At 47.1% G+C, this 12,008-nt stretch overlaps 1 protein-coding gene across 3 annotated transcripts in view; it reads right to left on the bottom strand.

Annotated features, from left to right (window-relative positions):
- IGF2BP3 (insulin like growth factor 2 mRNA binding protein 3) overlaps positions 1 to 9,194 on the bottom strand; it is a 116,598-nt gene extending 107,404 nt beyond the window's left edge. Inside the window, exons 1-3 of one of the 3 annotated variants that reach the window (XM_054190480.1) lie at positions 9,102 to 9,194; positions 8,371 to 8,592; positions 6,942 to 7,002 (exon numbers count right to left, since the gene is read on the bottom strand). In XM_054190480.1, coding sequence (XP_054046455.1) covers positions 6,942 to 7,002; positions 8,371 to 8,545 — 236 coding nt within the window. In that variant the 5' untranslated portion in view covers positions 8,546 to 8,592; positions 9,102 to 9,194. Of the gene's footprint in view, positions 1 to 6,941; positions 7,003 to 8,370; positions 8,695 to 8,918; positions 9,000 to 9,101 lie in introns of those variants that run through there. The other 2 variants (XM_054190481.1, XM_054190479.1) reach the window with 2 other exon arrangements.
- Between the last annotated feature and the right edge of the window lie 2,814 nt (positions 9,195 to 12,008).

Here is a 12,008-nt window from a genome sequence, read left to right as displayed (position 1 = left end):
AATTCTCCAGATATTTTTAGCTGGTCTCTTCTTAAACTGAAAATTATTTTATGGTAATATAATATTTTAAAATGCAAGAGTGTGTGTGTGTATATATATATATATATATACACACACACACACACACACAGAGAGACACATATACACAGGCATTCTCTTTGAAACATTTCTCTGCATTATTTCTCACCATTCAGACTACAGTCACACAGTGATCAAGACACCAAAAAAATTAAAACGGAGTAAGGCCCTTCCCAGCGGAAGACCTTTCATTTCAAGAGAGTTTCATTTCAATACTTAGTCCCATACCCAAGAAGAGTCGGATCCCTCTTTGACTCATTGATATCTGTGCTCTTATCCAAATCTGAACTTAATTAAAAAAATACAGAGTGCCTCATTTTACCTGTTAAAGGCACTTTTCCATCCAGATTTGCAAAAGAATAGTTTTAGTTCACGCTGATTTCACCGCACCACGAAGAGGCACATGGCTGCTAAGGCTACATTGCACAGGAGACAGCTTTTATACTACAGGTTTCTCTTGTGCCAGCTGCCATGATAATACACCTCAGCAAAATAACAATTATTATAATTGATTATAATTTTCCATTTTGAAATTTCCATGCACTTGGGGGGGGGGGAAAGGAAAACATCTTTTTTGGCCCCACTCTTAACATTTACCCTAATGTTGACCCTAGCAACACACTTTATTCACTAAGTATCCAACTACAGACATCAAGATTTTCTTCTTGGTTAAATGTATGCATCTTTCAATATGCACTCATAGAGCAATATTGCAGACCTAGAAAGAAGCAAAACTAGGAGAGAATACAATAACTATATTTTTTGTCAATTACCTGAAACATGCCCAAACACACAGGAGCTGGCTCCCATACAGAAACTTTTCAAAGCCAAATTGCTTATTCCAGGTGATGAGAAGAAAAAACTGCCACTGAAGTACCCACAAGGATAAACGTGCCCAGAGAGGCTGGGTGGCACCAGTAAGCACCGGGTTTACTGACCTCCCCAGTACATCCCAACCCCAGACAGCTGGGGAGATTTTGGACAGTATATTTAACAATATTTTCTTTATTTGGACAGCAAACGTAAGACTAATACAAAAGATGCAGGATGGAAAGGCATACAAGTGCATATACTTGACATACCCAGAAAAGAAAGAAAAAAAAAAAGATAGGGAGAGAAGCCTCAGACTAAAACTACAAAACAACAAACAAGTATTTCTGGTAACAATGTCACATTTCTAGACAAAATAAGGAAAATTTAAGGTTTTATCTTAGCTTTCAACAGTAATTAGCATATAACAACATATAAGTCTATACTCTGCATCATTTGAGATAAAGAATGGACTGACATGCAAATAAACATTTTGCGTATGAAAACAAAAATGAAAGAACGCAGATTAAAAGAGAATCATATTGAAGCGCTATGGAACTACATAAGGCACCTCAGTATTGCCAAGCGCATCATTCCTATTCACACTTTTCCACCTATCCCTCTATAAAACATGAAAAGTAATCCTCTTTACTTAGATTTTACAGCATTTAATTCTTGCACTCATTCTCCATCTATTTTCTGATTCTGAATAACCAAATTCCAATAATAAATTTGAGTCTTCAATTACAAGAAAAAAAAAAATCCCTCATCAATGTTGCCCTGTGCTCATCTCACTGGGCTCATGTAAGGATGAAATCACTGGAAAAGAGGCTTTAACTGTGCTCCATGGCACTACATATTTGTTACCAAAATCCCAGGGGGATAAAAAACCTAAAAGCTAAAATGACATTAAGGAGAGGAGCAGGTTTAAGGAGCAAAGAATCTTTTTTGTGAGGTTCCCTGAAGGGCTGCCCCTGTCTGTGGTTAAGTATAAGGTGTATTTTAATTCCACCTGGGTCCTTCTCTCATGGCCACTATGGGAAGCTTCAAGTTTTCTGTTAGGTACGCAAATCTCAGGGCATTTAAGAATTTTGCAGGTCAAAACTAAGCATTTGAAGTCCACCCAGTAGCTAGCCAGAAGCCATAAAAGGACTCCAGCACTGTAGAGTCCTATGCGCTGCACTTAAAAGAGCAACTGAAATGAACACAGCCCCATTTCACAAAAATACCAACTTCAGGGTCTCAAAAATGTGGAAAATGTTATTACCCCATGTTCAGGGGTGGGGGGAAGCAAGAAATAAAAAAATTTAAACATTTCCTGATTATATTTTACTACCCTTGAACTACACTGCCAAAATGTTATTTTTTATTCCACCCCTCCAAAATTTACCGTATCTACGCACAATTTAAGGTCCACTAGAAGTATGTTCTCAGGGTACCATCTATAAAGGGAAGATAGCAATAAGAGAGCAGGACCAACCTTTCAGGACATGCATTTAATGCTGTGTTTCACATACTCCAGCTTAGCTTTTAAAAGCTTCAACAAGAAGGGGTTTTTATTTTTTTTATTAACGATCAAACAGTATGAAGAGTTATAAAAATTAAACTCCCAACAACATAATAGTTAACGTGGTTAGTGAAGAACTATCTGTTCCTGCCATAACAACTTATTGTCCATGTAGGAATCACCACAACTCTCCAGGTTTGTTTCCACTCTAATTGTAAACTTTCAAAGATTAAAAAAAAAAAAAAAGAAAAAATTAATTTCCTGTTCACATCTGCAAAAATAAATGTGGAAACAGTGAATAAAAACCCAAAATCACTATGCAAAGTTTTGGCCCTTCACTCTCAAAAACATTCTAGTTTGGACCCAGGCTCAGTCCTCCGCCTTTTTCAGCGAAAAAGAGCAGAAATATGGCTAATAAGTGACATATTTTCTATCATATCTTCTTACATGCAGCACGTTTCTCCCTGCTTGACATTTAGAGAAGCAAAACTAAAAATCAATGCCACTATATTTTTTTTTTTAATAACCGTGACCATTGTAGCCACCATACATACTTTAGCCTCCCGAAGCCGTTCCCACCGCCCTGCGCACACAAGATACAAACCCTCATTATACTGAAAATTAGCAACACAATCCCCTGCCCATCCAACAGGGTAATGCTCGCCCCTGGAACAGAGATGGTTGCATGAGGTATTTGGGGCCTGTTTACCTCAAATCAGCCTTCAGATACTTCAGCATTAGAAGTGAAGCACGGCTGGCAGGTCATTGCAGCTCGTTAAGAGGCAGCACTACCTACGAGATGCACCTTTGCTACCCTCTTCTCCTGCTCCTCTTCCAAACAACCCCCCCAGAAGAGACAGAGTGAATTTATTTTCTCAAAGAGACCTCGAGGTGGGGGGGTGGAATAAAAAAAAAAATTAGCCTTCTAATTGGAAAAAAACACCTCATCGTTACAACAATTGAGATGGTGTGAGCATTTTAGGCCCCTGAAGGCCCCAGGAGCAGACATGGTGGACCAGGTCTGGGTAGGAAGCCCACCTGGAGGTGGAAGCCAGGAGACTGCACCAGGCACATCCCCAGGTGCCCAGAGTTAGCGCCTGCCCTCCCCCCTCGTCATGCACAAATGACATCAGGGACATTTGAATAATCAGATTGCGGCGTACATCGCCTTGCGAGATACCAGCTGCTCTTGGATTGCGGAGAAGTAGTACCCAAAGCCTCACACCACAAGTTTCATGGGCACGGGCGCGTGTACGCTATGGGCTGCCACCACCCTCCTCCCTCATTGCTGCTTTGCGAGAAGAAAAGCCATCTAAGAAGTGATCGTGACTAACAGTGCCCTGCCTTCCCTCGCAGAGCGTGACTAGCAGTCAGAATTATTACAATGCCTTCTCCAACTTTCACATAAAGTGACCTAAACCTTTAAATATTGCAATAGCCTTCCTCCACACCAAGGGGTCTGAATGCAGAAGTGCTGCATTCCTTTGGCATTCCCTCGAGATTTCAATAGTAAGTCAGGAATCTACTCTGAGCTTATTAAATACTTTGCACCTCCCCCAAAATAATTCTCCACCCTTCCATCAAGGAAACCTTGGCCAGGCCCCTTCTTTCAACGGCAGCGTATCCCCTTGTCTGGTTTTAAACGCTTCCAGGGGGGGAGAGGAGGGAGGAAGCCACACAGGGGCTCTCTCCTTCCTTCCACAGCAGGTAGGAAGGTAATTTTGCAAACCTGGGTGTGCCCACTTCAAATCTGAAGATCCAGCAAGGGCTGGAATGCAGTGACTACTGGGCCCAAGAATTTCGCCCTGACTAACAAGCCAGGCACACTCCACCATCTTCTGGATTCAGCTCAAATTTATGGCAACCCTAGCTGACACCACCTCTTGACCTTCCTTTATGTGACAAGGATACAGATTACCAAACCCTTACCCTTTTCCTCCCGTACACCTCAGCCGCCCCTGGAGAAAGATAGCCCCAAACTACCTTTGTGAGTGATAATATATGAACTCTCACAAAAAAAAAAATTTTTAAAAAATCATATTTAAGGAGGGGAGCCAGGACTCTCCATGAAGCAACCTCACAGCAGCAGAGGTCAATACAACGTATTGAATAATTTCAGCGTGCTAGAAAACAACTTTTGCTCTTATGAAGTAATCATTTGACCAAACTATTAATCGTACGCTCATGCTGAAAGACAGACTCAATACATCCACTCCTTTTTGCTTCCCCTGCCCGCCCCCCCCCCCCCCCAAATGGCGTCACTGCTCCCACTGTATCTCCCAGGCCGGAGAGCGAGCACAGGGCTCTCTGGAAAGCGCTCCCCGGCCTCGCAGCCTGCAAACACACTGGGTGGGCAACACACACCACCACCACACCACCACCCCCCACCCCAGCTGCCTATACCTTCCCCTTGTATAAAAAGATACAAAGACTTCAAATAAGTTACTTTGAAAGAGTCTTAATAACCAGTTTCACCAAAACGCTCAACATTTGAAAAAGTGTGGTTTTACACGTACCTAACAACTCTAAATAGCTGCCCAGTAAGCAATGTTTAGAGACATGGAAAAAAAAAATCTCCAACTTTTTGACCCACCCCCAAAAATGAAAAGCATTAGACATCTATAAAAGGAACAAGAGAGTCCCTTTTACATATGGAGGCCACTGAATGAATTTTAAGTGGCTTTCTATATTTGATTTTGGGAGAGGAGGAGTGGAAACAAAGGGGAAGGAAGTGCAGTTATGACAAATGCAATTTAATTTTCTGTTAAACAGCAGTATAAATCTGAACTATATCTGATACATTCCAACGTGATACTGCTTGATGAAGCTGTGTTTTAACAAATATGGGCTTTGAGGGAAGCAATAGGGGTATGCTGATACAATTACATTTGCAGTTTTTTCAATATTATGCCTACATGTAGGCAACGCATGCCTAGAAAAGTGCTTAAGTTCAGTGCGGAATTCTTTTCAACAAGTTACAGACAGATGCGTGTTTCTGATAATTACTAGTTCACAAATAGGAAGACATGCTACCCAATACAAAGAATGGACTTTTATACCATTTCAGCTGACAGCTAAAAGAACAGGGAAATACTCTTAAACACATTAAACAATGATAAAAGAAAAAAGAGTTGGGAGAGCCACCAGTGATTTCAAATTTACAGCATAAATAGAATACTACTCGTGCAAGCTTAAGATTAAAAAGCATGATAATAAATTTATTTATTACACAGACTAATAGGAAACTACCAATTCTCATACATCCCATGGAATTTTCTCCTTAAATCTAAAAATATACTCCATTTACAACAGTATTTTTATACACAAAAGATCTGAAATGTAGGCTGATGTAAATCAAAGCCATATACCTTGCATATTAAATGAGAAAGAGCACATACAGCATATTAATTTCAAATGAAAAGCATCAAATAAATATAACCATAAAGATTAGCAACCCATGAATTGGTCCAGAGAGTGGCTTCCCCCACCGCTTTACTGGAGCAGAAATCCCACATACTTTCTCAAGTGAAGCTTTCCTCTAACACTAAATAGTGACTAAACTTCTAATTCTCGTAATACCAAGATACAATGCCCATCAAGACAGCTAATTCACCTTTTCAAATCAAGTATTTTAAAAAGAATGTAGTTTTAAAAATCACCCTGAAATAGTAGAAACCCCTTTTAACAAAGTTATACAGACAGACATACTTCCCAGATTGAATAATGGAGTACAGGAACAAGCACGTGGAAAGTTTGATCTATTTTGCTTTTACTCTCTCATGCACGCCAGGTTTTCTATAATCTAAGTATTTGTGAAAGAAGCAGGCTGAATTGCTGTAGGCAGTATAAAAATACTACCCTGCTTTATTGCAAGTATAGCTTTTTTACATGAGGCCCAAGAAAATTACTACCTTGCAAAAATTAAACATACGTTTAGAAATTAAGGATGCATAAATCCTGTCCTTATTGGGAAGAAGTCATTCTCCTGCTGCTTCTATAGACCAGCTCAAAACAGTGATGAAAAATCCTCTCACACACAGATGAGACTTCTACTACGTGCCTATAAGATGCTGCAGACTCCAACATGGCAGGATCAAAAAAATATGTATGCCAGTGTATTTACAAGATGCTTTTTGTTGCTGGAGTAAAGCTCATGTGCTTGCCCGTTACACACTTCACAACACCACATTTCATTTCCTCCCAACACCTAGGTTTTAACTCTTCTCACGGAACTTTAAATTTTAAAATCTCCACAGTCGTTTGCCGTCAGACCACAATAACTTGCTTCTCTCACAAAAGGTTTTTTTTTTTTAATAAATAAATTAAATACCACCGTTGCCCGGCCAAGACGCTACATTAGAAATACACGGGGTGATTCTAGAAAACCTCTAGGACAGCAGAGAGTGCACGCCTGTGGGTTTAAGAAAGCGTTTCATTTATCTACAAGGAGGAGAAACACGAACCTAAGCATTTTTCAAATTGCTTCTCACTGGCTAACTGAGTGCAAGGAGGGTGGGCGGGGGGGAAAGAAATAAAAATAAATTACCTTTGTCTTTTAGGGACTGAATGTTCAACTTCTATGAGTTTCCCATGCAGCTCCACTTTACCTGCAGAGATAGAGAAAGGGGGGAAAAAATATCTGAGCGCGGCTGTGCGTCGTCCCCGTCCCCCGGGGTGGGTTTGCAGGGGTGTACAGCGGAAAGACGGGAGCGCAACACGTTAGCCCCATTCACCGGCGACCCGGCCACCGGCGGAGCGGGGACCCGGCTCCCGGGAAGACGACACAGCCCCGGCGCCCGCGGCCGAGCCGGAGCCGGAGCCGCCGCCGCGGGGGAGCCGGGGCTGCCCTCGGCGGGGCCCCTTCCTCCGCCCCAGCCCCGATCTCCCAGGAAAGGGGGTGAGTGTGAGCCGGGCTCAGCCCCGTCTCGGGGAGGGAGAGCGGGGAGCCCCCGCCGCCCTCCGCGCCGCCGGGCCTCCAACTTCGGGCGGTTCTCTGCGCGGAAGCGGGCGGGAAGGCAGCCGAAAGGAGACACCGAGCACAGCCCGAGCCCATCTTTTCCGAGGGAGCCTCTCCCACCAGACCTCCGCAAAGCCGCTTCACGCGGGGCGGGGGGGAAAGAAAGAAAATAAATTTTTTAATTTAAATTTTTTTTTTTTTTTTTTTTTAGCACGCAAAAACAGGATGTCGGGGCCAGGAGCCGGCGCGCTGCTGGAGGCGGTGATGGGTGCGTGAGAGCAGCGAAGAGAAACCGAAATAAATAGCAGGGCAGCGAGGAGGACGGGGGCGGGGGGGCAGCCAGGGTTCTCCCCCACCCCCTTCCCAACTTTGGGGCAATTCGGCGGCTCGCCCCCAGCCCCGCGGCCTGCGCCAAGCCGCGGGGAGCCCCAGCCCGCTCCGGGGGGAGGCGGCCCCTGCGAAGGGGCTGCGGACGCCGGGGGAGGGGGGGGGGGGGGAGGGGGAGGTCCAGCTGTGCCTAACGGGGGTGGTGGGGGTGTACAGAGCGCCCCGCGCAGGGCTCCGCGCCCGCAGCCCGCCCCCTCCTCCCCGCGCCCGCCGCCCCCTTCCCAATGCAGTGAGGGCCCCCGGCCGGGCAGGGCTGGCCGTGGGGTGTGGAAAAACATGGGAGCCGCCGCGCCGCGGGTCCGTGGACCCAGGCTCCCGCCCCTCCCCGGCCCCACTCCCCCGCCACGCCGGACTGGCTCCTCCCGGGGGGCCGCCGCCGCGCAAAGCCTCCGCGGGAAGGCCGGGCGGCTCCGGCCGCGATAGGAAAACAACAGTTTGCGCCTCACCTGGGGGCGAGGAGGGGGGTGGGCAGGGTAGCGGGGGACCCCCCCCCCCCCCATCCTCAGCAGCCTCCCCCCCGGCCGGCGGCGCGGCCCAGCCCGCCGCTGCAGCAGCTCCGCGGCCGCGGAGGAGCGCGGGCGGCGGGAGCCGTCGGGGCTGCGGGGAGGGGGGTGGCGGAGGGGCCGCTCACCTGAAAGTGCCTCGATGGCCTTCATGGCCCAGCTCTCGTCGGGGCAGTCCACGAAGGCGTACCCCGTCTTCACCAGGAACTGGCCCGAGAAGGGGATCTTGGAGTCTTTAAAGAGACTTTCCAGGTCGAGGGCGCTGACGTTCTCGCCGAGGTTGCCGATGTAGAGCTTGTTCATCTTCCTGGCGGCTCGGGGAGGCGCGCACCGCGGGCTGCAACCCTCGTCTTGCGAGAGGAGGTGGGGAGGAAGGGGGAAATAAAACAAAATGCGATGGAGGAAGGAGAGAGAGAGAGGACAGGGGAGGAAAAAAAAAAATCAGATCTGCAGCTTGTGTCCCTCCCTCTCTCTCTCTCAAGGGGTAAAAAAAAAAAAAAAAAAAAAAAAAAAAAAAAAGCGTAGCCAAACGGGAGCCCTAAGTGCCTGCCGTGCTACCCGGGCGCATGGGGGGCGCGGGGGAAACACCCAGCGCCGGGCCGCGGATGGCGGGCTGAGGAGAGGAAAAGGAGGAGGGGAGGGGAAGAAAGAAAAAAAAAAAGAAAAAACCAACTACTTTTTTTGTCTTGCCCCCGAGCCCCTTTGGCAGCAGCAGGCGGACTATGAAAATGTCACACTACGTGCGTGCAGGCGCCGCCTCTCAGTATTAAAAAAAAAAAAAAAAAGCCACCACACAGAGGAGGGGAGGGGGGAGGGAAGGAGGGAGGGAGAGAGAGAGAGAGAGAGAAAAAAAAATTACTTGAATATTCCGGCTTTTTGAATGAGCCACGTGTTCAAACTACAAATCAACTTCTCACGTGAGGAATCCCAGCTCTTCAATTAGCGAGTGGATGGGGCGCGCACACACACTCACGGAGGAGGAGGGCCGGGGTGAAGGACGGGGAGGGGGTGGGGTGGGGGGAGGCTGGACAGGACAGGACAAGTTTAGAGAGGGGCGGAGGGAAGGGGAAACCGGAGCTGGGTGGGCGCCGGCCCTGCTCCGGTCTGCGCCGCCTCTGCCCTTCCGCCGGGGGAGTCCGCTCCCCGCGCCCCCGCCGCTCAAAAACGGCTGGGCGGGCGCACCTCCCCCCCCCGTGCGAGCGGGGTGTGATCCCGGGGAGGGAGGGGAAAAGGCACCGCAATGCCCACCCCCCCCCCGCCCCGCTCCGCTCCTCCCCCGCCGTGCCAGGCTGTGGGGATTATTCATTGGGGTCGTGCCTGGGCGATCCCGCTCCCCGGCACCGTGGGGCGCGGGGGGGGGGGGGGGGGGGAGGAGGAGGAGGAGAAAGAAGGGGGGGAGGGGGTGCGGGGGCAGGCTGGGGGGGGGGGGGAGAGCGGGGATCCGCTCCCGCCGCCGCGGCTGCGTGCTGGGGGGCTGCGGGGGCGGAGGGTCCCTCGGAGGAGCCCCGTATGGTAATGTGTCTGCATCGCTCGCAGTGCCCCTTGCGCTGAGCCTTACGGAAAGGAGGAGAAAGGGGGAGGGGGAGAAGGAAAAAAAAAAAAAAACACAACACCAAAAAACACCCACCCCAGAAAAGACAAAGGGGTGGAGGAGAGTTGGGGGATGATGAAGAAGGGGAGATTCCTGGGGCGAGGGAGCTGCCCGGCCCGGGGAGGGGCGGGGGGACCACGCTCCCTTCCCAGCTGGGTAATGGTGGACGGCGCCGGGGGGCGGGGGGGGGGGAAGAGAAGGCACCGTTGCTCTCGGCTGGTAACGGCACACAAAGGGATTTGGCGACCCCCCTCCTCCCTCCACCCCCCTCCCCCGGCCCGGTTTAAGGAACCATTCATAATTCTCCACATTCGTACGGATACAATGGTGGGCTTGTGGGGGAGGGGTTTGGGGGGTGTGGAGCCTTTCCAGTGCAAACAAAATGTTGCCTGAAGATGAAGAAAGGATACGGAAATGAAAGCCAGCACTGTGTTTAATATAGCGATCTAGTAGGTTTTGTTTAATAATTCAACGCACTTTAGCCGAAGGTTTCATTTATTCCGTGGTGGGCTTCTTGCGGTACGTTTTAATAGGTATATCCATGGAAAACGGTTAAATACTTTTATTAGTGAGCAGTGAACGGATTTCCACATGTCCTGTAGCACGTCTGGAAACGCTGTGGTAAACAGGAACGGTCCATAGTTTTGTTGCCTAACTTCTACCGAGCGTACAATTAAAGAAGGGCGACGGAAATCTCCCTTGAAATTGAAATCTCAGGCTTTTGTCCCCCAGCTCGGCTGCGGTGGTGGCACGGGGGGGGGGCTCGGAGGGGATGCAAGGGGTGTGGGGGGGAGAGAGAGCCGGTGGTTGAAGGTTTGGCCGGCGGTGGGATGATGCAAGGAGGAGACATGTCTTGCCATGAGGGCTGGAGCCCCAAGACCATTGTGAAATGAAAATTACCAGGGGCTGGGGGGAATGTTGCAGTGAGTTGGGAACGCGGCCCCTTTTGTTGTGTGCATCCAAGAGCCCCCGGCTTACCGAGAAACCAATATTTGGAATTTCAACCCATTGTTTCATCTCCGTGTCATTTTTATGAACTTTTAATTGTTATCTTGTGATTGAGGAAAGCGAGTGGCTTGTGTTCCACTCAGCAGAATTTAATCACAACTTCCATTTTGTAGAAAATTAGCAAATAATTATCTTGGGGATAGAGAGAAATAATTTTTTTTCCCAACAGTATTAACCTGTTTATGACTCTTCCACTCTGGATGTGGCATTTTTCCTAGATGAATTTGTATTTCATAACCTCGTCCTGCGTAGTCAGGCTAAAATAAACAATTGCCTGTCCAAGTTAAGAGCAGCCCCCTCCAAACTACGGAATTCTTAGTCAAACTTGTGAAAGGAATTAGTCACTGTTCTTGCAGATTAATTGCATTCTTTATAAATTTGATTTGTACTGAATCTCTAAGGCAATATGCATGTGCTCATTTCTACATGGTTGGTCTATGGCGTTATCTGGTATTTCCTTTTAAAACTGCTAAACAGGGTGCATATATTTCATTTAATATTCTAGTTTGATAATTTGTTTTGCTGGAAGATTATTTACTTTTTTTAAGAAATGAAGATTGAGAGTTCATGACAACAATATGCATCAGTTGTCCAATAACATCATAAACTGCTTTGTAATCAGATGATTGGAAAAAACCTTGCTTGTTAGCAATCCTTTTTTTGTTTGTTTTTTTTTTTTTTCTTTTTAGTACTCTGAAAACCTCTTGCTAATAAGCTGAAATATTTTCTGTAAAGATAAATAATGTATAGCTTTGTTTGTCAAGAAGTGTGGGTTGGTTAGTGGTTTACAGAGTAAATCCAAATCCTGAATGCCAAAAAAAGGCAGATCAACAAAAACTTGCTCGTGCTGCCTGACAAATCTGCGCTTCCCTGTACAGAAGAACACAGTTCACATCAGTTGGGCACTCCCAAATCTTAACATTATTAAGCATATAGTTTTAGAATTTGAGATGTAATTTATTTTGGCAGTCACAAATCAAATGCATGAGCACACATCAGAACATTCTCACAGTTAACGTATTTTTCAAGCCACCTCTATAAGAAAAGGCATTATAAAAATTTTATTTTTTTTTTCTGCGTTTCAAATGTCGATGTTTATCGCCCACACAAACCAATAAGAAGTTAAAATACTTACAGAAATATTCTGTACAAGGAAGCCAAGCCCAT

This window comes from Rissa tridactyla, chromosome 2, assembly GCF_028500815.1.
Source record: "Rissa tridactyla isolate bRisTri1 chromosome 2, bRisTri1.patW.cur.20221130, whole genome shotgun sequence".
Classification (NCBI taxonomy): Eukaryota; Metazoa; Chordata; class Aves; order Charadriiformes; family Laridae; genus Rissa; species Rissa tridactyla.
Note: the sequence above shows the minus strand (reverse complement) of the source record. Positions and strands in the feature narration are given on the sequence as shown.